The sequence below is a fragment of the Dasypus novemcinctus genome, chromosome 5 (genome assembly GCF_030445035.2).
Source record: "Dasypus novemcinctus isolate mDasNov1 chromosome 5, mDasNov1.1.hap2, whole genome shotgun sequence".
In the NCBI taxonomy this organism is placed as follows: Eukaryota; Metazoa; Chordata; class Mammalia; order Cingulata; family Dasypodidae; genus Dasypus; species Dasypus novemcinctus.
The window spans coordinates 73342758-73366014 of record NC_080677.1 but is presented as its reverse complement, the minus strand read 5'-3'; the positions used below and the strand labels follow the sequence as shown (position 1 = coordinate 73366014).

The following is a 23257-nucleotide window of genomic DNA, read 5'->3' as shown; positions in this document are numbered from 1 at the left end:
CTCTTCCTCTTCCTCCTCCTCCTCCTCCAACTTGTCCTTTTTCTCCTCCTCCTCCTCCTCTCTCTTTTCTCTCTCCCTCTATCTGTGTGTGTGTTTCTTTACTTTGGATTTAGCAGCATACAAAATAATCTGAGCTGTTCATGGGAGGAGGTGGTCAGATTAATAGTATCTCCAATGGGTCCATAATATGGCCTATGCATAAATTCAAACTTATTCTATATCCAAGTATGCCTAGTTCCCGGAAAGCCAATTAGGTGATACAGGCTCTATAGGCTTTGGCTATTCAGGGAGGATGCAGACTAAATGTGTTAATTCAAGTTTACCTGGAATGTGGGGGATATGTGTTAATTCAAGACCTATTTGGTACTCAGATAAAACACTTAAAACCCTAAGAAACTAACAAAGTCCTTTTGCATAAAAATATAATTTGACTCCCCATTCCTACATCCTCTCTATAAAAAGGACCCAAAAATCCTATTTGGGGCTTGGTTTTTATTAGGACAGAAGTCCACCTAGCCTGGCCAGCTGTTAATAAATCTTCTTTCTCAGATTCTTGCATCCTGGTCTTCAGTACTATGAACATCTGACTTCTCTCTGCTACAACATTCAGAGTAGCACACTGTAATGGGCTAATTCTAACAGTCACTAGGTATTGAGTTTACAGAACTACCATGGATATTTATGACCTACAATATCATTTATAATATGCCAAGTGAATATGATTACATGATATTCTAGATATCCTATTTGCATTCCAATTAACTGTCACATAAGTTTTTCTTATGACATCTTTGACAATTTATGTTTTCATTGAATTCCCCTGAATTTTCCTTGATGGAGCAAAGAAAAGGGAAGTCATGAGAGCAGCTTTCTTCATTGTGACAACAACGAGAGTATTTATTTCTAACACTTAAATGGTTCGCTGGTTCTCAGGGAATTGGCAACACCTAAGAAATGTTATATAATTTCCTAAGAAATTTAGATACACAAAGCTAAGAAATCCTGGAAACAATGACCTATGATTCTTCAAGTAGCCATTTCAGAAAAGACTCTTTTATTTACTATTAGCAACAAACAAACCCAAATTTTGTCTTCAAAAAATTTCAACAACAATTTAAGAGTTTCTTGGGGAGCAAATATTCTAAAGCAATATAGGACTTGCTAGAATTTCAGGTAAATTGAAATCATTGTCTTTAAGTTAGAGCAGTCTGAGGACAATGATAATTAGGTTCAATGATTGAATTACCATCTATTCAGAAAGTTGTTTGCAGAGGATTGTCATGGTATGCACTTTCCTATTAGGATAGAGTCCTCAAGAAACTCATGTGGCTTTGTAAGTCATCATTAGCAGACTTTCCCACTACAATTAAAAACATATGCCTAAGCACCAGTTTTGAAAATGACACGTGTTTAAACATCAACACGAAAAATCTCTGCCAAGGTGCCAGAAATAAACATGGAAAGAAAAGCCAAAGCATTTGTGCAAAAGCATGTTTGTTATTAATACTGTCTTCTATCTGAATCAACACTGCTGCACAGTTTATAAAGACTACTTGAAAAATATCATCCTTGAAAGTTACATATTTTATGTAGACTTTCATGAAGGAAATAAAAACTGTTGTGGCATCAAAGTCCGACTCTAAGACAAGCTTCAGAAGGAAAAAACAAAAAGTCATGTCTTCTGGGTAATATGAGACATAGAGAGAGGTATGGCTTTAAATACTGCCATGTTTCAAAGAAAAACTATTGTTTTTCCAAAAGCAAACTCAACATTGGATGATCTGAGAAGAGGCTGAAAGCAACCCTTTATAATCATTCATGTGGAGGTTACATCATTGGAGTACATAGCTTACATACAAATGAAGAGCTTTTGCATCCATTTATGAAATAACTCATGTATGAGTAGCAATGGACATAGCTATGATTCTCAATTCATTTTGACAAATATTTACTGAGCTTGCAGTTACACTGATAAGTCTAAGGAGACATTATATACTTGAAAAGATAGAATCCTGAGAGAAATGTGTGGTAATGAATTTTGGATAAAAAGTTGGCTAAAGAATCTTAAAAGAGGATAAATTGTGTTTGAAACTTAGTGTCTCAAGTATTAATGGTGATACAATTTATGTTATCTAATAGCGGCTAGTGGTAAATGCAAATATTGGGTTCAGGAAATGGCAAGGAGTAGTGATTTACACTTTGGATTTTTTTGCTTGGACTAGATAATTGAAACTAAGTGAATGAATGAGAAGGCTAAAGAATATGTAAAAAGAAGAGTTAATGGACAGGACTTCAGGGAATGGCCACACTCAGGCGCGGAAAGTAGCTACCATAAAGGAGAATTAAAAGAAACTGCCAAAGATAAAGGGAATTCCATGGCACTTTGCTGAAGGAAAATGAAAAGAAAGATTCTACAATGCCTAATGATGCAACCAGGAGATGTAGGCATCTGAAAGGTTAGAGGACATTGTATTTTCTTATTTTGAGAATCTTCAGAAGAAATCAGACCTGTGGCAGATAGTTTGTAGTTGGTGGAGGAAGAAGTCTAGTTTAGTGTTTCCATGTATGGTTTCTAATTCGAGGATGCTGTAGAGGATGAAACAGATGAATAAAGTGAATACTAATGTATTTGATAAAGAAAGCTCCTAGAGATGACAAGAGGGAATAAAAATTGAAAAGAGAGTGGGGAATGGTTGGCCTATGAAGGAAGGGATGTTTCTCAGATGTGAGGCAAGACGAGAGAAACTGTCATATCATGGATACATCGAAGTGTGAGAGAGGATGCCAAACAGTCCTTGTCAGAATATTCTCTATCTCTGAATGGTATGAACTGAAATTATATAAGGATGCAGACTTCAGAACTGGGGTTTTAAGTATAAGAGCTAAAAAAAGGATAAAATAAGAACTTTGCAAGGAAAGCATGCCTTGAAAATTCAGCAAAAACTTAAATGTATCCACATTTTAAATTGTCTTAGTACAATTAATTCCTTAACTCAGAGTACACGTTCCAATGTTGTGATATATTACAGCAATGTTTACGATGTATTTTATATCTATTTATTAAATTGTATAGAAACTACCTAATTTCCCATAGTAATTGTGACATTACAATAAGATAAATGAAGAGATTTCCAAAGAATAGTCAGGGCTATTTGAAATAAATTAAATACATTATGATCCATTGCCTGTCTAGCAAGCCAGGTTTCTTTCTCTGGAGTAGTGGTTTTTAAACTTTGCTGTGTATCAGAATTACCAAGTGTTTGCTAAAACACAGATGGCTGCTTCAAGGTAGAGTTTCTACCTTGGGGGCTAAAGATTTACATTTAGATTTAGATTTACATTTACATTTCTAACAACTTCTCAGGCTTTTGGTGAAGGGCCACACTTTGAAAACCACTGTATACATGCATACAAGGCTAATCATTCCACATAATGGAGGGCTCTGAAAAGGATATTTTCACTCAAGTTGTCTATTAAAGTAGATTGATAAACTGGGCTTGTGGGTGCATTAAAATGGTACCATTAACATTTTCAAAAACCCTACTTACCCTTGAGTTACAAAATTCACTTCCAAGTGTTATCCAGAACACGTTACCATCTATCATTATCATTATCACTGGAAAATGGCTCTGTGTAGTTTTGAAGAAATCAAATAATTTGCTTCCATTGAGAGAAACGTTTACTCACACTTAAAATTTTTTCCATCCCTTCATTTGGCTCACGATTCTTGTGTTTCACTATAAGTGTTAGGCAGTGTTGTAGGTGCTTTACATATATTAACACATTTAATCCCTTCAACATCCTATAAAGTAGTACGTTTTATTATCGTCATTTTACAGATGTAGAAAAAATGGCATAGAGAGGTTACATGACTCTTTGAGGGTCAAAAGGAATAAATGGTGGAGTCTTTATGGTTCCAAATATCATGGTTCTTAACTACTACGATGGGTAAGTTAATACCCTCATCTAGTAAACATTAAGGTATAACTTGAAACTCAAATACTTACCTGTTCCAAGAAACAGGACATGGTATCTACCATCAGCAGCATTTACTCGATCCACAGCTATCTTTGTGTACTTGTAGTCTGTGCCTACACGGACTATCAAAGGCCTTCTGTGGACTGGGTAGATGGAATTATACATGAGAGGATGATTCCGAATAAAAGTAACAACGTCATCTGGAAACTCCTTGGTGGTTCGCATATTGGGTGTAAATGCTCCTCCTGGACACTAAAAATGTTTTAAGTAAAGAAATTTAGTAATCAAAGTAGTTACTTTGTTTTAGTAATAATCAATATGTTTCTATTTTAAAAAAATAATACTTAAGAGCTTAACTTTTAAAAGATGTATTGGGTGCCATTTAAGAGAAAACAATGACTACCGATATTACTATTTGTGTAAAATTAATAAATAGTGTGTATGATTTGGTAATTTGAATGAGGTTAAGCTCACTTAGCTTACCATATCCCTCTTCAGAGAGGAGATGCCACCATTTTGTGTGTGGTATAACTTTTCACCTTTCTCCTCTATTATTCTATTTTCTATTCTGTGCTAGGTGCTGTTTTGTTAGGAAAAAACTTGTAGAGCACAAACTAAACCTGCTACTGGCTAAAATAAATTAGATTATCATTGTCAAATTAAATAGGAACTGAAATACACAGGAGTTTTATTCAATCTGATCTCCAAAGAGAATCTCCAATATATGAGGTTGGATTAGGTATGATAAATTAGATCTGGTAATTCTCCTCTAGAAAAGACCAGTGACTTCCATTATCCTTGGATTAAAATCTCAACACTTTTGCCTGGCTTGCAAGCCCTTCAAGATATGGCTCAAATCAACTTTCCCATAGTGGTTCTTATAGTTCCTGAACATTGAAGCTTCTTCTCCAGGATATTGGCACTTGCAGTCTCCCTTGGCTAGAATACTCCTCTCCAGGGAGACAGCCCCAAGACTTTGTTACCTCATTGGGTTCTCAGTTCAAAAGTTACCTCCTCAGAGGTGTTTATACATTTAAAGGGCTCCACCTCTTCATCTCCACTTTTGCCTCTATCTCTTTCTTCTGCTTTTTCTTCACAGCTCTTCTCTACCTAGCCACAAACTATATACTTGTTGTTATATATCTACTGTCTGTGTCTCCCTCTAGATTGTAAACTGCATATTGACTGTATCTGGGCTTCCTGAGATCTATAAAAGCTGGCAAATAGTAGAAACTCAATAAATTGTTGTTAAATTAATGGATTATATCTGGTCAACAATTTTTTTGCAGCACATGAAACTGCAGCATCATTTAAGGCCAGGAGAGGAAGATTCAGAACATCAAGTCCAAAGGGGCAGACAGAAAGCAGTAATGATTTCTGAAGAAAGGACTGGCTGGGCAGGCGCAGCAGTGCTAGAGAGGGAGACTGACAAGGGCTCTGAGGGCCACAGAGAGAAGATTTTATTTGAAGGACACCTGCGGCCAAACTCAAGTCTAGTCTGGGAACTGCTAAAGCTTGAAACTCAAACTCACTCGCCACTTGGATCCCAGTGTTAAGTTACATGAACAAAACTACTGGATATGGTGTTTTAACACCTGCAAACATTGTTTGCCTAACACTATTAAACTTCTATCAGTGTTTTAAGACAAAGGGTTTTGTTTAAGAAAACAAAAAACCACTTTGTCCTATTTGTCTTGAAACACATGGCACTCCTGTTCCTTTTTTCATTTATCCTCTTTAGAGAGTTACAGAGAAAAAAGAACACAGAAAATCAAGGCTCTCCATCAACAGTAGTGGACATAGCATCAGTGGTTAACAGTAGGAAGTGATGAGGATTGTGATGAACTGGGAAGTCCATGTTTTATCTAAGGGCAGTAATGGAGACTTATCTTTAGCTGATTACTTTTATCCAGGAAACTAAGCCCAGAGTGGCCAGATATTAACGGAAAATAGAAATGTGTTATTTTGTGTGATTTCTGTCAAAATTTTAATGTTGACTCCATGAAAATAGAAAAACAACTTTGGGAGCCAAACAAAATATGGATTAAACCTTCGCAAAAGCTATCCAACAAAGCTAGGGCCTCTGGTCCAGTTTTGCCAGGCAGACCCATATTTGCAAATAAGCCTCAACAAATTTCTAATTGACCACACTTGTTTAGATATGGGCTCCCTCATCCTAAATACAATTTTAGAGCAACTTTGACCATTTAATATAACTAGCATTTTTTACAGGACCAGTAAATATAGTTCTCTTTTTGTAGAAATGCACAAGGAACAATTAAATGACTTCACCAAGGAGAGAATGTGACAAATAATAAAAGTAAGCCTAACATTCATTATTGCATTAACTATAAGAATTTCATCTGGGGCTCATGTGTTTTTCCTAAAAGAAAAAAAATAAGCATTATATTTTAAATATAAATGTTTATAAAATTCCCACAATAAAGACCAAATGGGGACAAAGACTTTAATTTGAGGGTGTTCTAAGCTGACGAGCACATTCCCTACTTGTGCAAAGTATAGAATTATGGGTGTTTTCTACCCTTACTCTTCACACAAAGTGGAAAAAGGGAAATACATTGCTTACTGAATGAAAACACGGAAAGAACAATGCATGGGCAATTTAAATAGATCCAGTCCTTCATAAAACACCACTAATTATGGTTTTCCTAGGCTGAGATGTCTCCTCAAGTATTTGCAAGTAGTTTCATTTGTAAGTTCTAGAAAGACCTAAAATTAGGATATATTACTAGGCATTTCATATAACTTCAGTTATCAATTACGTTGGTGTGTGATAAACTTAAAAAATTATCAATTATCTGGTTTCTTGATTTTTACTTAGTTATAGGAATTGAGGTAAAAATTTTACTCCGGTTACTTAAAACCATAGTTATTAAATAGGTGACCTGATAAAAGAAATATCTAAAGTCCTTTTACTCTGTCAGTTACCTAGTAATAAAGGTTTATCAATTTATAGAATTGATAGGCAATTTTACTAAGTACATAAAAAAACTACCAGTTAAAAATCAACTACAGAAAAATCTTTAAAAATTGGTTAGTGAATGTAAATGAAATCAGAGAAAAAGGTAAACCTTATTTCCATATTTATATGTTCAAGAGGTAATTGGCACTTAGGACTAGTGGCTTTATTTAATATTCTTTTTCAACCAGAGTTTTTTACCAAACAGATAAATTTTATAAACAGATGATACTATTTGCAGCTCCCAATCAGTTTGTACCTATAGAGTCTTACATTTTACATGTTACCTAACTCTCCAAGATACATACATATACAGCTGCTTTAAATTGAACTTTCTTCTTTTGAAAAGTAAATCACAGAGGTAGAAAAATAGGCATAGGGAAGCGGACTTGGCCCAGTGGTTAAGGTGTCTGTCTACCATATGGGAGGTCCGCGGTTCAAACCCCAGGCCTCCTTGACCTGTGTGGAGCTGGCCCATGCGCAGTGCTGATGCGCGCAAGGAGTGCCGTGCCATGCAGGGGTGTCCCCGCGTAGGGGAGCCCCATGTGCAAGGAGTGTGCCCCGTAAGGAGAGCTGCCGAGCACAAAAGAAAGTTCAGCCTGCCCAAGAATGGCACCGCACACATGGAGAGCTGACACAACAAGATGACGCAACAAAAAGAAACACAGATTCCTGTGCCGCTGACAACAACAGAAGCAGACAAAGAACAACATGCAGCAAATAGACACAGAGAACAGACAACTGGGGCGGGGGGAGCGGAAAAATAAAAATAAATCTTTAAAAAAAAAATTAAAATAGGCATATTACATTTAAATAATTTCTCTATTTTACCTGGAGAAATAGAGCTGAAGGCAAGAATGGAAACGTAATTAACAGTTTAACTCAATTTGATTGCGCACAATACTTAAATGAAATAAACTCATATTTTTAAGAGTCTAAACCTTTTAAATTTTATTCTTTCCTAATTAAGAAAAATGATTTAATCTCTGAATATATTTTGAGCATGCCAAAAAGGCCTCTTGCTATGCAAAGGAATCTAAGTATTCTCCTATGCTTTTCCCTATTGCATTTGTAAATAAAGAAGTTTTTAAAGTATAAATTAATGAGAACATTAAACATACCACAAAATAAAAGGATAATAATATTTAGTGAATTCTGGAACTACATAAATACTTGTGAAAATGGGGTAATTTAAAATTAATTGACAGCTACCATATATTTAAAACATTTTATGTTATTAAGCAAAGTTGGTAAACTATGACTTGTGAGCCAAATTCCATTTTTTTTTTTTTATGGTCTATGTACTAAGAATGGCTTTTACATTTTTAAATGTATAAAATATCCAAAATACCAATTGCAAATGAAAAATATCACAGGAAAAATAGTATTTTGACACATGCAATCATATGAAATCACTATTCCTGGCATGCACTTAAATATTCTGCAAAAAATGAGTAAGTACAGTCTCTGCCTTTAAGAACTCAGATCCCATAAGGACATGGGAAAACAGGGATTTTCCCCCCAATAAAGGTATATATAAACTGAAGAAGGATTTTTAGCCCAATTTAGCATTTGGTCAATGTGTAGTAGGAAAAGTGACCCCCTGGTAATTCCAAACTAGCTCGCTCTCTCATAACTGCAATGGGAAAAGTACCAGAGTTCTCTACACAGCCCTGACCAACTCTTTCCCTATTTATGCAGACACCTTATCCACCAGATGCACCAGGCCTGCGCCTAAATGACAAGGGAAGTTTACTCTAGGCAATGGTGGAAAGTCTTCTCTCCTCATTTTTCTAGAAAATTCTATTAGCTTATTGACATGATCTGATTGGATACTGGGGTTTAGGAAATAGAGTGGAAATAGGCATAGCAGGCTTTCAACTTGCTATGTGAAGGTTTACTAACATAGGAAGAAATCCTTCAAGTATTTTAGCTTAACTAAGAGTTTAATACTGGAGTTTGAAAAGGGAGACCCAGCAGATAAAAAAGAGTGTCTCTTCTCTTCTTTTTCTTTAGTCAAGAGTCAGAAAGGACTAGGTTTCCAGGCAAAAAGTTCACTGTAATTGCACATTGTAATATTATCTATCCTGCAATTACACCCAATTGTGATCATGTCTAAGATTCCAAGAATGAATAAGAATTACAGAGCCCCCACTGAAAGTGGAAAAGATCTTTTTGTAGAGGGAACAGAATTAACAAAAATATAAAAGCACTAAATAATATGGTGCTTAGAGGGAGATACTACTCATGTTTATGATGTAATGGGATAAAGTGTCAGATCTGGAGTCAGATTATGCTGGATGTGAATCTTGACTCCAAAATTTACTCCAAAAGTTATTTACTGGGATTCCTTTATCTCTTTGCAACTCATTTTTAAAAATCTGCAAACGGGCAATAATAATAACATCTACTTCCCAGGATTATTGTGATGAATAAATGGTAGGTGAAGAAATTTTTAATTTTATTTTTGTTTGTATGTATTTTCTAAATGTGTACAATGGGTATGGATGGAATTTGAAATAAAGTAAGGACTAAGGTATTTGCATTAAAAAATTTTTTTAAATAACAAGATGGGCACCAAGTGCACATTTTGACTTTCCTCACTATCTGACTTGAAAGGCAGTTTTTTATCCAATGGAATAATATAATAAAAAAATTAAATCATTAGGAAGCTCAAAACTGAAGCAAATTTTTAATCTCCCTCACAAAAGACCTCTCATTACCTCTTTCTGTTCTTATATTTATCTAACACATAAAAGAAAGAAATACTTGTTATTTCTATAGCTCTTATAAACTCAAGTTTGCCATTTTCTAGTGGAGCAGATAAAATGTTCACAGTAATTTACAATTCATAGTCATTTGGGACATTTGATTATATTCATAATGAACTTATTTTCAAAATTACAAAAGAACTATTTTCAATAATAATAATAAATTCTTACGGCATAAACTTTGCAGCGAAGTTACAGAAGGAATGACAATAACAATAATTGATTATTCTTTGCAGATTCTATCTACACTTGTGACTTTACCCATTGTAACAGTTAAGTATAATTAAGATATGATTAGGTTTTTCCTTACCTTGCCTTATGTTAAAGCCTACGTATTAAAACCTCAAGATAATATAATATCCATATGCTCTCATAAAATAAATGGCTTTTCCATTATTACCTGCCATTAAAAAATATCAGTTAAAGTCCTTTAAATGTTTGTTTTTTCTCAGTTCTTCTAGCTTTCTATTTATTAAGCAGCAATAAGAACTCCTTTTTTTATTTTTAGTAAAGGCACTTTAAATATTTTGATTACTAAATGTTAGGTGAAATGCTAGGAACAATAATAATGACCTGTTAAGGAAGTATCAGCATTCCTTAACTCCTTAATTCCCTTACTCATCTAATTTCTTTTCTAATCCTCACATCCACTGTATTCATTTTCAGCATTATATTAATATATTCATATGTTAATATATATGTCCATTCTTGAGTAAGGTTTTATTCAGAAAGCATCTTGATATGCCAGTAAGGGACATAAGAATAAGAAACTACCAAGAAGCTACCATTGTTTTCTGTATACAAGTATTCTAATAAGGAAGATTTAAAGCAAAAGAACAAGACAGATAATAAATATTTCTTTAAATAAATAAATAGCAAGACAAATACAAAATAAATACACCTTGTTCATCAGAGATGTGTAAGAACCAATATTTTTAAATGGAATTCAGAGTAAGGGACAGCTAAAGCTGGCAGGGTCTATGAAGAAGTTTAGAGATGTGAAAACAAAGTTTGGAGCATTCAGGGACCTGTAATTCCTGGGGTGTTGCTGGATCACAGAGTACAAAACGGAGGAAAGTGGTTGGAGGTAAGGCTGCCAACAGACAGCAGGAAATAAAGGCAGAGGTAGTCAGAGGAGCAGGGACTGGCCCGGTCAAGGAGGTCTTGAAAGATAAGTAGTACAGCATATGAATAAGTAAAGGAGTCTTAGTTCAGAATCTGGACTCGTTTCTAACAGTGATCTTGAAATTTGTATCCCGAGAGAAATTGATCTTATATTTAAACGCTAAGCCCAAAGAATTATACAGTTGAGGACTTGTACTTAACAAGTTGGCTCTTATCTTCCTCATATTTGTTCCTTCACTAATCACAAGAGCCCCCTGCTCTTGTTCTACTAGTCCATGCAGAGCTTCCAAAACTGACTTATTAACTTCTATCTTTACACTGTAGTTTATGCTGTAACTTTTGCCTGAAACAATCTGCTTATCTTACCTACCCACACACAACCACCCGTCGAGTCATCTTAATCTCACATATTTTAGATGTCTTTCTAAGCAATGCTGCCCCACTACAATCTCTCTCCTCAAGACTGCAATAATATCTACTACCTATATTATTCACGTGCTTTAAATGATGTGAAACAATAAATAACTTTTAATGCCCATGTGATCAATCTGAGTACCAACTTTCCTAACTTAATGCTTTCAAGCATATAAAAGGAACAAAAATATTTCTATAGAAAGAACAATCAGAAGATGTATATAGTCAACAAAAATGCTTCTTGCAACCACTGGCTATATGTATATGTGTTTTCTGTGTTCCTTTGTTGCATCAGGTACTAGGCCTGTTGAAAGAACAATGATTGAAGCAGATGGTTCTGTTTCATTTATAAATAGATTTTCAAAATGAACACTTTTATTAGATTCTGCTTAAACAGGATAATATGTACAAACACAATCTCCTCCTGAAGTTTTATACACGTTGCAACAGAATAATGTAATATGTTAGCTTGGCCACAGAGTCTGCCGTCTTTGGCTGCCCTTTGCAACATACCAAAGGTGTCTTGTTTCTTCCATAAACTTGAATTACTTATGGAAAAACATTATGACACAATTGGCAGACTTCTTCCTACTGACTTGGGCTTGCTGTTTGGAGATGTTTGCTAACACAGCCATCAACCCTGCTTTAAAAGAAGTACCTACAGGGAACATTAGAGTGAGGGTATAAGATATCTGCCAGTGTCATTTATTTAAGAACAGACATGTATTTATGGGGTTGAGAACAGGCAACTGGACTGCTGTGTGAGGAAATGAAGTTTGACAATCACAGAGGATCCTTCACTGGCAGGATTTCAGAGGCACCGTTTTTAACCCTTGAGAAGTGGGGATGCTCTGGGTAACTTGGCTGCAGGTCTTCTTGCTACGTGAGTGGGATAGTAAACCCTGAAGCCCAGAGAAGAGAGAGACACGGGCTACTCTGAGTCATAGAGCTGACTTCATGGTGTGTTGTTTGGAGGGTGGAGGACCAAATCTTCAGGGAGATGTGCTTTTCCAGCAGGAGATCCAGAGGTCACTCTTCTACCCTGCCTCTTTTATTCTCTAAAGATCACTCATCTGGCAAGTTTTATATTTAAAGGAGCTGCTCTGGACTTAGCACCAGATGTAAGAAACCACATTACAGAAATACGTCTCAAGTACTGACTGCTCCCTTTTATTCACGGATTCTGCTCCAGATGTGCATTGCTAACTCTGGCTTATTCTCTGCTGCTTTCGAACAGGAAACATACTTATTCTTGGGAGCCCAGAAATAGAGAAAAGTGGAATACTTAGCAAAATTTTATAGTTTAACATTGCTTTATTTTGTGTTACTAAAAGGGCTTATCTAGTCTTACATTTTATAAAGCACATTTGTTATTTTATGTGAGCAGCTTTCTCACTGTGATTCTCAGAGCCCCATGCTCTGTTAAGGTACTTATGAGCTTCCAGGTGAGTCAAGAGCCCAGCTGAGAGGTGGGTCAGTAATGGCTATTCCTCAGGAGAAAATCCCTGAAATTAAGCATCTGTCAATTCCCATGGTGTAAAATACTCCCAAGATGGCTAGTATCAAGTTACAAAAAAAAAAAAAGTCCTTACATTGGAAAGAGAAGGCAAATCTGCTCTTGAGAGCTCGTACATGCACATCTAGCATACACTGCCTAAAGCTCTGAGGGCTTAATCCCTGATTCAACAAGAGTGGTTTTCCTTTATCTGTTTTTTTCATCTGAGGTGTTTCTCTTAAGGTTAAAATTTTGCTTCTACAAAGAGTTTACAGCTCAAGTGCTCCTGTAAAAATCACTTATACATCTTGTACAGAAGAATAATTGAGGAAAGTATATGTGATCCCAGCCACCACTTAAATTTTCTATATTAAGATGAAGTTATTCTTTAGAACAGAAGTTCTTAACCTTTTTTTGTTCCATGGACCCCTTTGCCAGTCAGGTGAAAACCATGGACCCCTGACTAAGTCCACACTATACTGTGTGTTGTTTAGTAAATATATCACACCTGCACCCCACAAGAATAAAGTCTTTTTGAATTTCAATTCAAACTCACGGATCCCTTGTTAAGAACCTCTGCTTTAGAACATAGTGTTGGGCAAAATATTCTTAGAACTTAAGCCAAAAGCAAGAGGAGCAAAAGAAAAAATAGATAAATTAAAAACCTCTGTGTATCAAAAGACTTCATTAAGAAAGTAAAAAAGACAATCTAAACAATAGGGAAAATATTTGGAAATCACATATCTGTTAAGAGTTTAATTTCTAGAATCTATAAAGAAAACCTATAACTCAACAACAAAAAGTCAAACAACTCAATCAAAAAGTAGACAAAAGACTTGAATAGGCATTTCTCCAAAGAAGATATACAAATGGCCAAAAAGCACATGAAAAGATGTTCAATGTCATTAGCCATCAGGAAAATGCAAATCAATATTACAATGAGATACCCCCACTAGAATACTATTAATAAACAAAAATAAGTATTAGAGAAGATGTGGAGAAACATACTATTCATTCTTTGTTGGTAGGAATGTAGAATGGGGCAGATGTTGTAGAAAAGAGTTCGGTAGTTCCTCAGAAAGTTCAGTTAAGGCAATCCCAATTCTCAAATTCAGTTGCTCTCAAAAGAACTGAAAGCAGGGACTGGAACTGACATTTGCACACCAATGTTCATAGAAACATTATTTACAATTGCCAAAAGACAGAAGCAGCCCTAATGTCCATCAACAAAATGGATAGCAAAATGTGGCATATACATACAATGGAATATAATGCAGCCACAAAAAGGAATGAGGTTCTGATGTGCATGTCAACATGGACTGAAACTTGAGGACCTAATGTTCTATGAAATAAACCAGACACAAAAAGACAAATATTGTATGATCTCACAGATATGAAACAATTAGAACCAGTGAATTCATAGAGTCAGAAACTAGAATACAGGTTACCAGGGGCTGGGAAGGGCAGGGAAGAAGGAATTAAATTTTAATTGGTACAGAATTTCTGTTCATCCTTATGGACAAGTAGTAGTAATGGGTGATGGTGATATTGCACAATATTGTGTGTTAACATCACTGAACTATAGATCTGAATGCGGTCATAGGGGGAGATTTTAGGTTGTATATATGTTACAAAAATAAAAAATTTTTAAATGATGGTGCTATAAGAAGGCCAACTTCAAATAGCATGATATTGTATCTTTAAAGGATGTTATCAGTGAGTCAACTGGAAATTCACTTAATACTTTGCAGATTTATAACGGAATTTGAAGTTCAGCTCAGCTTTCCTCTCTCATTTCCCTTCTCTTAAGTAATTCTACTTCCTATTCAAAATCCCCTAACTTGAGGTATCCTAAAATGGATACATTTTTAAACTTTTTTCTTTGTGTTATGCAAAGTCATTAAATGTTTTGTTAATCTGCTAAGCTATGCATCAAACACAGGTAATGAAAAAGGATATTGTGAGTTCTATGAACGTGACTTTGTTGTTGCTATCCATGAATAATTATGAGTTTTTAAATTTCAATACTTTCATGAAAGCATAGCAATTCTGATAATCCATACAAAGTTAATTAAAAATTTTTGCGCTATGGGAAGCAGCTGTGGCTCAATCGACTGGGCTCCTGTCTACCATATGCGAGGCCCATCCCAGGACCTCCTTATACAGGCCAGCCTGTAGAGAGCTGATGGCCTGTGCCCACACCCATGGAGAGCTGAGGGCCCGTGACCATGCCTACAGAGAGCTGACAGCCCATGCCCGCAGAGAGCTGGTGCAGCAAGATGACGCAACAAAGGGAAACAAGAAGACACAGAAGAACAGTGCAGCGAATGGACAGAGAGAGCAGACAGCAAGCAAGCTGCAAGGGGAGGAGGGGTTAAATTTAAGAAAGAAAGAAAGAAAGAAAAGAAAAGAAAGAAAAAGACAGTGCTCTCTTTTTAAAAAAAAGTTAATTGCATTATATAAAATACATAGCAATGATTAATTTTTGAACTTCTTGGCCAGAGAACCAAACTAGATACCTTTCAGTTTTGAATAAGTAAATAGGTTCTTTAAAATTATAACAAACTATTTTCACTTAAAAAAAAAAGTTGACAGCAGTATTATTTAAGGTTATGAGAAAATAAAGGAGCAAACAATACATTGCAAATAAACTCTAATGTTAGCACTAAAGAGGATCAAAATTGACAAAAGTTATACGGGATGAATAGATGAACAATGGCAAAGAGAATTTTAAGACAAATTCAAAGGAAAAAGAAACACTTTGTTTAAATAAATACCATGTTCACAGATTTTTAAATTTTTTCCCATAAAGTCCTTCTTCTTTATTTGTCTATACTCCACTTTATAATTATAACCTAGTCCTTGAAATGCACAAATATTTTTAAAAAATCATACTACTTAGGACAGTTTGAAGTTCTTTTACGAATCCCCAAAATAAAAGGATTATGGTTTTTTTGTTCTTGTTTCTAAACTAATCCATTCCTGTGGGTGTGGGGTCTTTTGATTTTACTACTTCAGTGAGGTATGAGACAGCTTAGGTCACTGCCCTCTTGCTGGGTCTAATATAAATGGAGACACAGACAGAGAGGCACACACAGAGAGAAAGGAAACGTCCATATTATATTGATCCTGCCATGTGAGGGAGAGGGCTGCAGGAAAACCGAGAAGCCCTGAGGACTGAGAGAGGTCCCAGAATGTTCAACCAGCAGAGCACAAGGCATGGAAAGAGGCCCCCAAGGGGCTGGGCTACGGAGCAGCTCAAGGCTCAGAAGACAAGCCCTGCCACGTGCCTGATCGCCCATAGCTGAACTCAGGAAGAAAGCAGAGCAGCGGAGACTGAGAGAGGAGGCCCAGGAAGAGACAAGCACTATGCCTGGTTGTCCAGAGCCGAGTTCCAGGAGACAGGAGATCCTGGAGGGGAAGGCAGAGATCTGCAGCCATCTTCACCACATGGCAGGTCCCAGAATCACAGTAGCTAACTTTGGGGAAAGCTCTTTGCTGGTGCCTTGATTTGGATATTTCACAGCCTTAGAATTGTAAGCTTTCACCTCAAATAAATCCCCTTTATAAAAGTCACCTTATTTCTGGTACTTTGCAATGGCAGCCCTGTGGCAAATTAGACACTACTCTTAATCAATTGTGTAACATCGCCTTCCAATCAGTGCACTTAGTTCATGTTACAGAGACAGAAACCAATCAATATTCTAGAAGGCAGTATTTTTAAAGAATCAAAGAAAAAATATATAATTTGAGTCCTAGAAAAATTCTAATTCCACACTCCTAGTAAATTTAATGTAAGCTTTAATATTACAAACACTGCATGACATGGATATATCTGTATGTCTCATAAACAGTAGTGCTAATTCAGGCAATTTCTAATTTTTTAAGCTGCATATAGTTAAGTAATTCTAATTTGTATATATTTTTATAATTTATAATTATTTCTTTAAATTATAGTACTTTGACTGAAATATTTCCTCATATATACCAATCATTTTTTTGAGAAATATTAAACATAATTTTTACTACAAATACCCATGAAGATTTAAATATCTCCCACTGAGGTATCTCTCATTTAATTCTTATATTTATTTCTTCATTAAAACAGATGAAATTTCTCAATATAGAGAAATGTAGTGGAAACAAGTAGCATTCAGATTCTTACCCTGCCACCTAAAACATATAAAAAGATTTGGATGCTTTAGCAATACAATTAGGAAAACATCTCTTCCCTGTATAAATTACATAGTTGTTTTGAACTCTGAATGAGATTTTGTTAGCAATAGTATTGAAAAAATTATAACATATACGACATATTATTAAAGTCTCAAATTTGGAAACTTGTGAGTTCAAAAATTATAATGAGTATACCAGTAGGACTATGGTTGTATTTAATAAATTTCAATGGGATATTCATTTGTTGTTAAATTATATTTAATAATAATAACAAAAAAACTTTCCTGGATACTTACAGTTCCAGGGCGAGGATATGGAATTCTGCCCTGATAGGAAATCAGTTGGTGATTGGGCCCTTCTTTGTGAGCAAAAGGCCCATTAAACACAGTCTGTATATCAGATAAATGGTAAACACACACTGCTGATCCTTTAAAAACTGAGCTATAAAAAGAAAACAGAAAGAGATCCATGTTCTCAATTTTAAAAACGGAAAACACAATTAAAAATATACACTTTGAAGTTCTTTACAATAAGTTGATATGATTCATTTTGGAAAAGTTGGAAGTTATGGTTCATATGGGTATAGTTGAAAGACTTGCATTTTGAAATAAGGGATTGATAAATAAAAGTCATAAAAACATTTAATTTTTCCATAAAAGCAGGAGACAATAATAAGTTACAGAAAAATTTAAATGTTTCTATGACAAGTCAAAATGATTCTAATTGGTTGATCTTTTTAATAATAACAGAAAAAGATGATTTATTTAAAAATCTGAATTCAAATTTCAAATCACTATGGATATAAATTATCATAATTTAACTCAAAGAAACCAATCCTATTAACAAAAGAATACCATAGCTGTTTATATTAAGATTATTTAATGTGAAAATGTTCTCACGTGCCAAGTATATTAGTTGGAGAAATTCAAATTGTTATTATTTGTGTATTTTCCCAGTTACTTACAGAAAAAATGGTAGGACCTAAATAAGATTCATTAAATTACTTTTAGTCAATACAATCTCATAGAGTTTGTTTGAATCCTTACTAAACACTTGCCATGGTCACTAAGGCAGATGAACTAAAACCAACATTTTTCAGATTCACATATTTTCTTTAAAATTAGATGCCTCACTGAAAAGAAACTGCATTCCCATGAAAAGAAATAAAACATGCTATTAATATCAATAATGGTTAGAAATAGTGATTCTGAATTATTCACTATTAATGCTATTGATATTGGGGGAAAAAACTAAGAAAATTATTTTCTTTGAAACCAACTTTTCTTAAGAATTTAGTCCTTTTTTGTTCAGTCAATTCTTTGTAAGTGGACTCAAGCCCAGTTTCTCCTGTTGAACAGAAGTTAAATGCGTCCTTTAGGACATCATTATGGACATCTTGAGGACAAAAGTAAGTGTGATATAATCAATATCACCAAGCTTTTCTTTTCCTTTGAATGGCTCATTGAGGCTTGCAATTACACCATGTTTCTTCCCACTTAGAAAAAATTCTTAAACTTTTAAGTTGCAGTTTTAGAATTTTTTGTGTAATGAAAGGGAACCCTTTCATTGTTCACTGGCCAAATCACAGCTACAATACTAAGCTGTATCCTGAGTTAGCATTCCTAGTGTGAAGTAAGTAGATTGATTTATGTACAAGAAAGGGGAAGAATATGGCAATTTGTCTTGAAATATATAATCACTGAAAAGATATCCCAGATAAACTAGAAGACATCCAAGATATGATCAAGAGTATGAAATGCTGTCATATGAAATACATAAACTGGTATGGTTTTGTTAGGTTCTATGAATCTAACAAAACAGATTCCTCCAGAAGTAAAAAAATTATTTGTAATAGAAATGCCAACAATTTTATTTGAATGAGTCCTCAAAATATTTCCTTATAATAATATTGCCTCTATTCCCACATTATAATTCATATTTCCCTTTATTTGAGAAAACAGTGCATAATCATTATGAAAACTGTACAAAACTATTTTGAGAGGGTTAGTTCAGCTCAAACATATTTTAGTTATCAGGTAAAAATAAATAAAACCTGAAAGTTACATCCCAAATGTTAAGTTAAATTGAAAGTTGACTAGAAGAATGCTTTTGTAACAGGTACTAGAGTTCAATAAAGCAAATTGTTTAACTCAAAATATAATTGTTTAATAATTACCTTGATGTTGTGAAAATGCCATATACTAGTGTTGTTCTTGGATTATCAGTTTCCAGAAGAAACACATCCTCTGTGAAAGGAAAAATATCATTCTTGGTGGTGGGGGTAATGTATGGGAGCCCTGTATGATGACACGCATGTTTGTTCTGTAAGTTCACAATTTTTACTACACACTTATTGTTTATGTATGTTCATGTATGCAAGTTTTAAAAAACGTTTCCAAATTATAAGTGTATTTTAAAGAGTTTACCCTAAAGCAATAATTTCAACTCTGAAAAGTATTATTCAGAAAGATATTTCTACAGCATCATTATAATATTGGAAAAAAACTAATTGATAGGCATATACTAAAGTAAATTAAATGAAATGTTAAAAAGACAACAAAGGGATATTTATGAAGACCATATGTAACCATATGGAAACCATGCTGATGAAATATTATTAAGTGGAAACCCACAATGGAACATAATATGAACTGCAAACATGTAAATTTCAAAACTATACACCAGAATACAACAAAAAGACTGACCCAGTCTAAGCGTCTAAAACATAAACACATTTGCAAATTATTTTGGGGAAATAATAAGAAACTGGGCTGTGTCACAATCTGATATTTTGAATATTTTTCCTAGAAAAATTGAATAGAAATGAAGGTTTCCATGATCAGCATAAATGCTTTTGAGAAAACCAACTATCAGTTTTTATAACTGTCAAAACCACTGTTTTTACCATCTTGTAATACGTTTTATTGCTTATCTCATCATCTCCCTCAAAGTCAGATGATAACCAATACTTTATATTTTAATGAATTAAGGTAAAAGAAAAGTAATTTTTAAAGGCCACTTAATTAATGTGACACTATAGTAAGTACCAAGTTTTTCTGATTAAAAATAGAATTTCTCTGGGTGGAAAGGTATGGCAGTTTGAGATTATTTCATGGATCCCCAAAAGATAAAATTATGTTTGCAAACTGATCTATTCCTCTGGGTATAATACCTTTGATTTTATTAAATCCAGTTGAGGGGTCTTTAATTAGATTACCTAGGATTGTTTTGAGGACTCTTTTGATTCCAGCACGTCACTAAGGCGTGACTCAGTTGAGTCCCTGCCCCCTTGATGGGTCTGATATAAACGGACACTCACACAGTCAGACACACACACACAGAGGTAAGAGTTCTGTTTTTTGATCCTGGGGCCTGGGGAGAGATAAGCCATTTGCCTGACATTTGCAGCTGACCGTGGGAAGAGGACAGAACAGCTGAGACTGCTATAGAAAGCCCAGAAAGAAATGAACCCTATGCTGAGAGAGAGAGGACTAGAAGTCTGGAGAGGAAGGAGATCGACGACCATCTTGCTTCAACACATGGCAACTGACTCTGGTGAGAAAGCAACCTGAAGTTGGACTTTTTATGGCCTTGTAACCCCATATAAATACCCTATATAAAAACCAACGGATTTCTGGTTCTTTGCATTAGCAGTCCTTTGGCTGACTAACAGAAGAGATTCTTACCATTTCACACTGAAACTATCTAGCTCCATGGTCACCAAGCAGAACTAAAACAAGAAACGGGTCTCCTAATTTCTAGTCTGACACTCTTTCATCTAACCTCTATTCTGTCCATTAGATGCAATGGTAAAAATATGTAACTGTATTTTCATACAAACTGATATCAATTCAGAATATTCAATACTTTAATATAAATGAACTACACATTCAGATATAAAAGCACGAACATACCATTACCTATGTATAGTTATACAAATAATACATACGCACACTCATTCATATAATATGGAGAATTTAATGAATTATGTGTTTTAGCAGTGCATTCAAGGGCAAAATAGATAAAAACTCCTAATAAAATTTATGAAGAGATCCAGATGTGTAGTTCAAATTGGTGCTTATTTCTTGAACATGTCCATGGAAAATATATCTCTTTGATAATTTATTAAAATATATAATCCTTATAAGATTTTTCAATTTCATATCTATGTACCTAATTCATCAAAGTATGTTTCCGGGCCATCTTCATCTGTTACTGAGCACACCAGCCTTGCTTTCAAGAACGTGGTCCACTTGTTGACAAGGCTACGAAGTCCACCGGTGTCATTCTGAAACCATTTGCAAACACAAGTCAAATAATACATTTAAATGTATTAAATTTTCAACTTGGACCCTTAGTACTTGGGGATTTATTATATTGCTGAAGGATGGGCTACTTAACCATATCTGTGCATCAATATTTATGAAGGAAAGCTTAGGGTATATAGTATCATTTTATAAAATAGCTACATTTATATTATTATTTTCTTATGGTATGATATCAGTTGGAAGTATATCAATAAATTCATTTAATAAACATAAACCTTTCTAATTTTAATCATGCAAGCTGGAAATATTTATGACATTATGGAGAATATATAATTTAATTTACCTTTTCTTGATAATTAATTGCCTTCAATATGAACCCATATTATTATACACGATAAGCCCTGCAGATTCTACTATGGTTAGGAGAGTAGATTTGTCCTTATACTAATGATTCCCAATAATTCCATTCTCCCTCCTCCATTTCTCTGTGTTACCAGTTAATCCTCAGTATTTCTAATTGATGCTTTATTACACATTTCTCTGGCTGGAACAGGGGAAATGAAATTTAAATAATTCTGAAATAGTCTCTGGATAAATTATTTATGAAATGCCCCAAGGCCCTTCCCTCCTTCTTCTAGCTTTGCTGCCTTTTCCAAATGACTGAGAAGCAGCTGACCTCCATGATCAATATGGTAATACTGAAAGATGAATTATTTTAAACACTAAATGCTTTAAGAAATCCCTTTCTAAAAGGATGCTAACAATAAATAAAATCAGAACAACTCTGTAAAACTCAGGTATGGATTTTTTTTTGAGTCGCTATGTATAATCACTGTTTACACACCCCAACGTTTTTGTAACCGTTTATAATAAGAACTAGATTTTACTAAAGCATTTCTTAATTTTCACTATTATAGGCCTTCCTCAAGAAATGTTTTCTTCTAGGGTTTTGCTCTATTTTTATTCATAAAATAGATTTGTTTCTTTGGTTAACGTATATTTTAGCTATTTATTTTTATTTCAATCCATTAAATGGAAAAGCAAAAAGTAGTCAAAACTGTTTAAAATCACAAGAAAATTATTTCCTTGAATTACTTCTACTGAAATAGAGTATGACCACCTGTATGGCTAATGTGAATAAACATTATATAAAAATGTCTCTTCTCAATATCTCATCAATGTGCAACAGAGCATAAAAACAGGAAGATAAAGCATTGGAAAAAGAAAACATTTACATAATTTGAATTGCTTAGTCTTTCTTCAAATTAGAGCAACATAATACTTACGGGACATATTCTAGCAATCATGGAATGAATCTGCTTTGTGCTCCTGCTATTGTCAGTCAGTTTCTCTTTGAAGAAGAAGTATACCTTAGCATCGTTTGGATCAGTGCCATCTGGGATGACATGAGCATCCACAAACATAGGTTCTGGAAAAAATATAAAGACTATATATATACTCATGATGAAAATCCATCTAATGTTCTTCAAATTATAACATAGGAACATGCCTTTTTCTTCTTTGGTGTAGAACAATTCAATGTTTATAGGCAACATTTATAAAAGCAATGATTGTAATCACTCAACACACCACATTTTGAATGTCAAATACTACAAAGCATAGTATAATATGACAGCTTAAACTATTTTCCTGTCTGCAGTGCATTCTGGAAGTGCAGTAATTACAAACATTCTTTGTGCACTGATGAGTTTTAAAAAAATCAAAAAGGTTTTCTACCAGTTATTTCATATAGTAGGTGATGTTGGTTTTATTGAAAACAATTTTTAAATTATGGCTTTCAATCTAGTGCATATAAACTCAAACTCACTGGTGCAGAATGAGGAGCTGGGAATCCAAGGTCTGAAAAACACATTTTCTTAAAAACAGCATTTGAAATGAAGGGGAAATTCTTCTAAGAAAAAAAAAATCGAGCTCCTTGAAGACATAGAGGGTTTCCTTATTTCAAGAACAAAACAACTTTTAGAATGCTCTATTTCCAGATGTACTGGAAGAATAGTCTGAAGAATTAAATGGACAATCAATGCTTTCT

General features: G+C 34.4%; 1 protein-coding gene across 1 annotated transcript in view; it reads right to left on the bottom strand.

Moving 5' to 3' along the window:
* SEMA3C (semaphorin 3C) overlaps positions 1–23257 on the bottom strand; it is a 182361-nt gene that overhangs the window by 55094 nt on the left and 104010 nt on the right. The window contains exons 8-12 of the mRNA XM_058297107.2: positions 22494–22636; positions 21113–21227; positions 19116–19185; positions 17236–17380; positions 4008–4230 (exon numbers count right to left, since the gene is read on the bottom strand). Of these exons, the coding sequence (XP_058153090.1) occupies positions 4008–4230; positions 17236–17380; positions 19116–19185; positions 21113–21227; positions 22494–22636 (696 nt within the window). The remainder of the gene's footprint in view (positions 1–4007; positions 4231–17235; positions 17381–19115; positions 19186–21112; positions 21228–22493; positions 22637–23257) is intronic.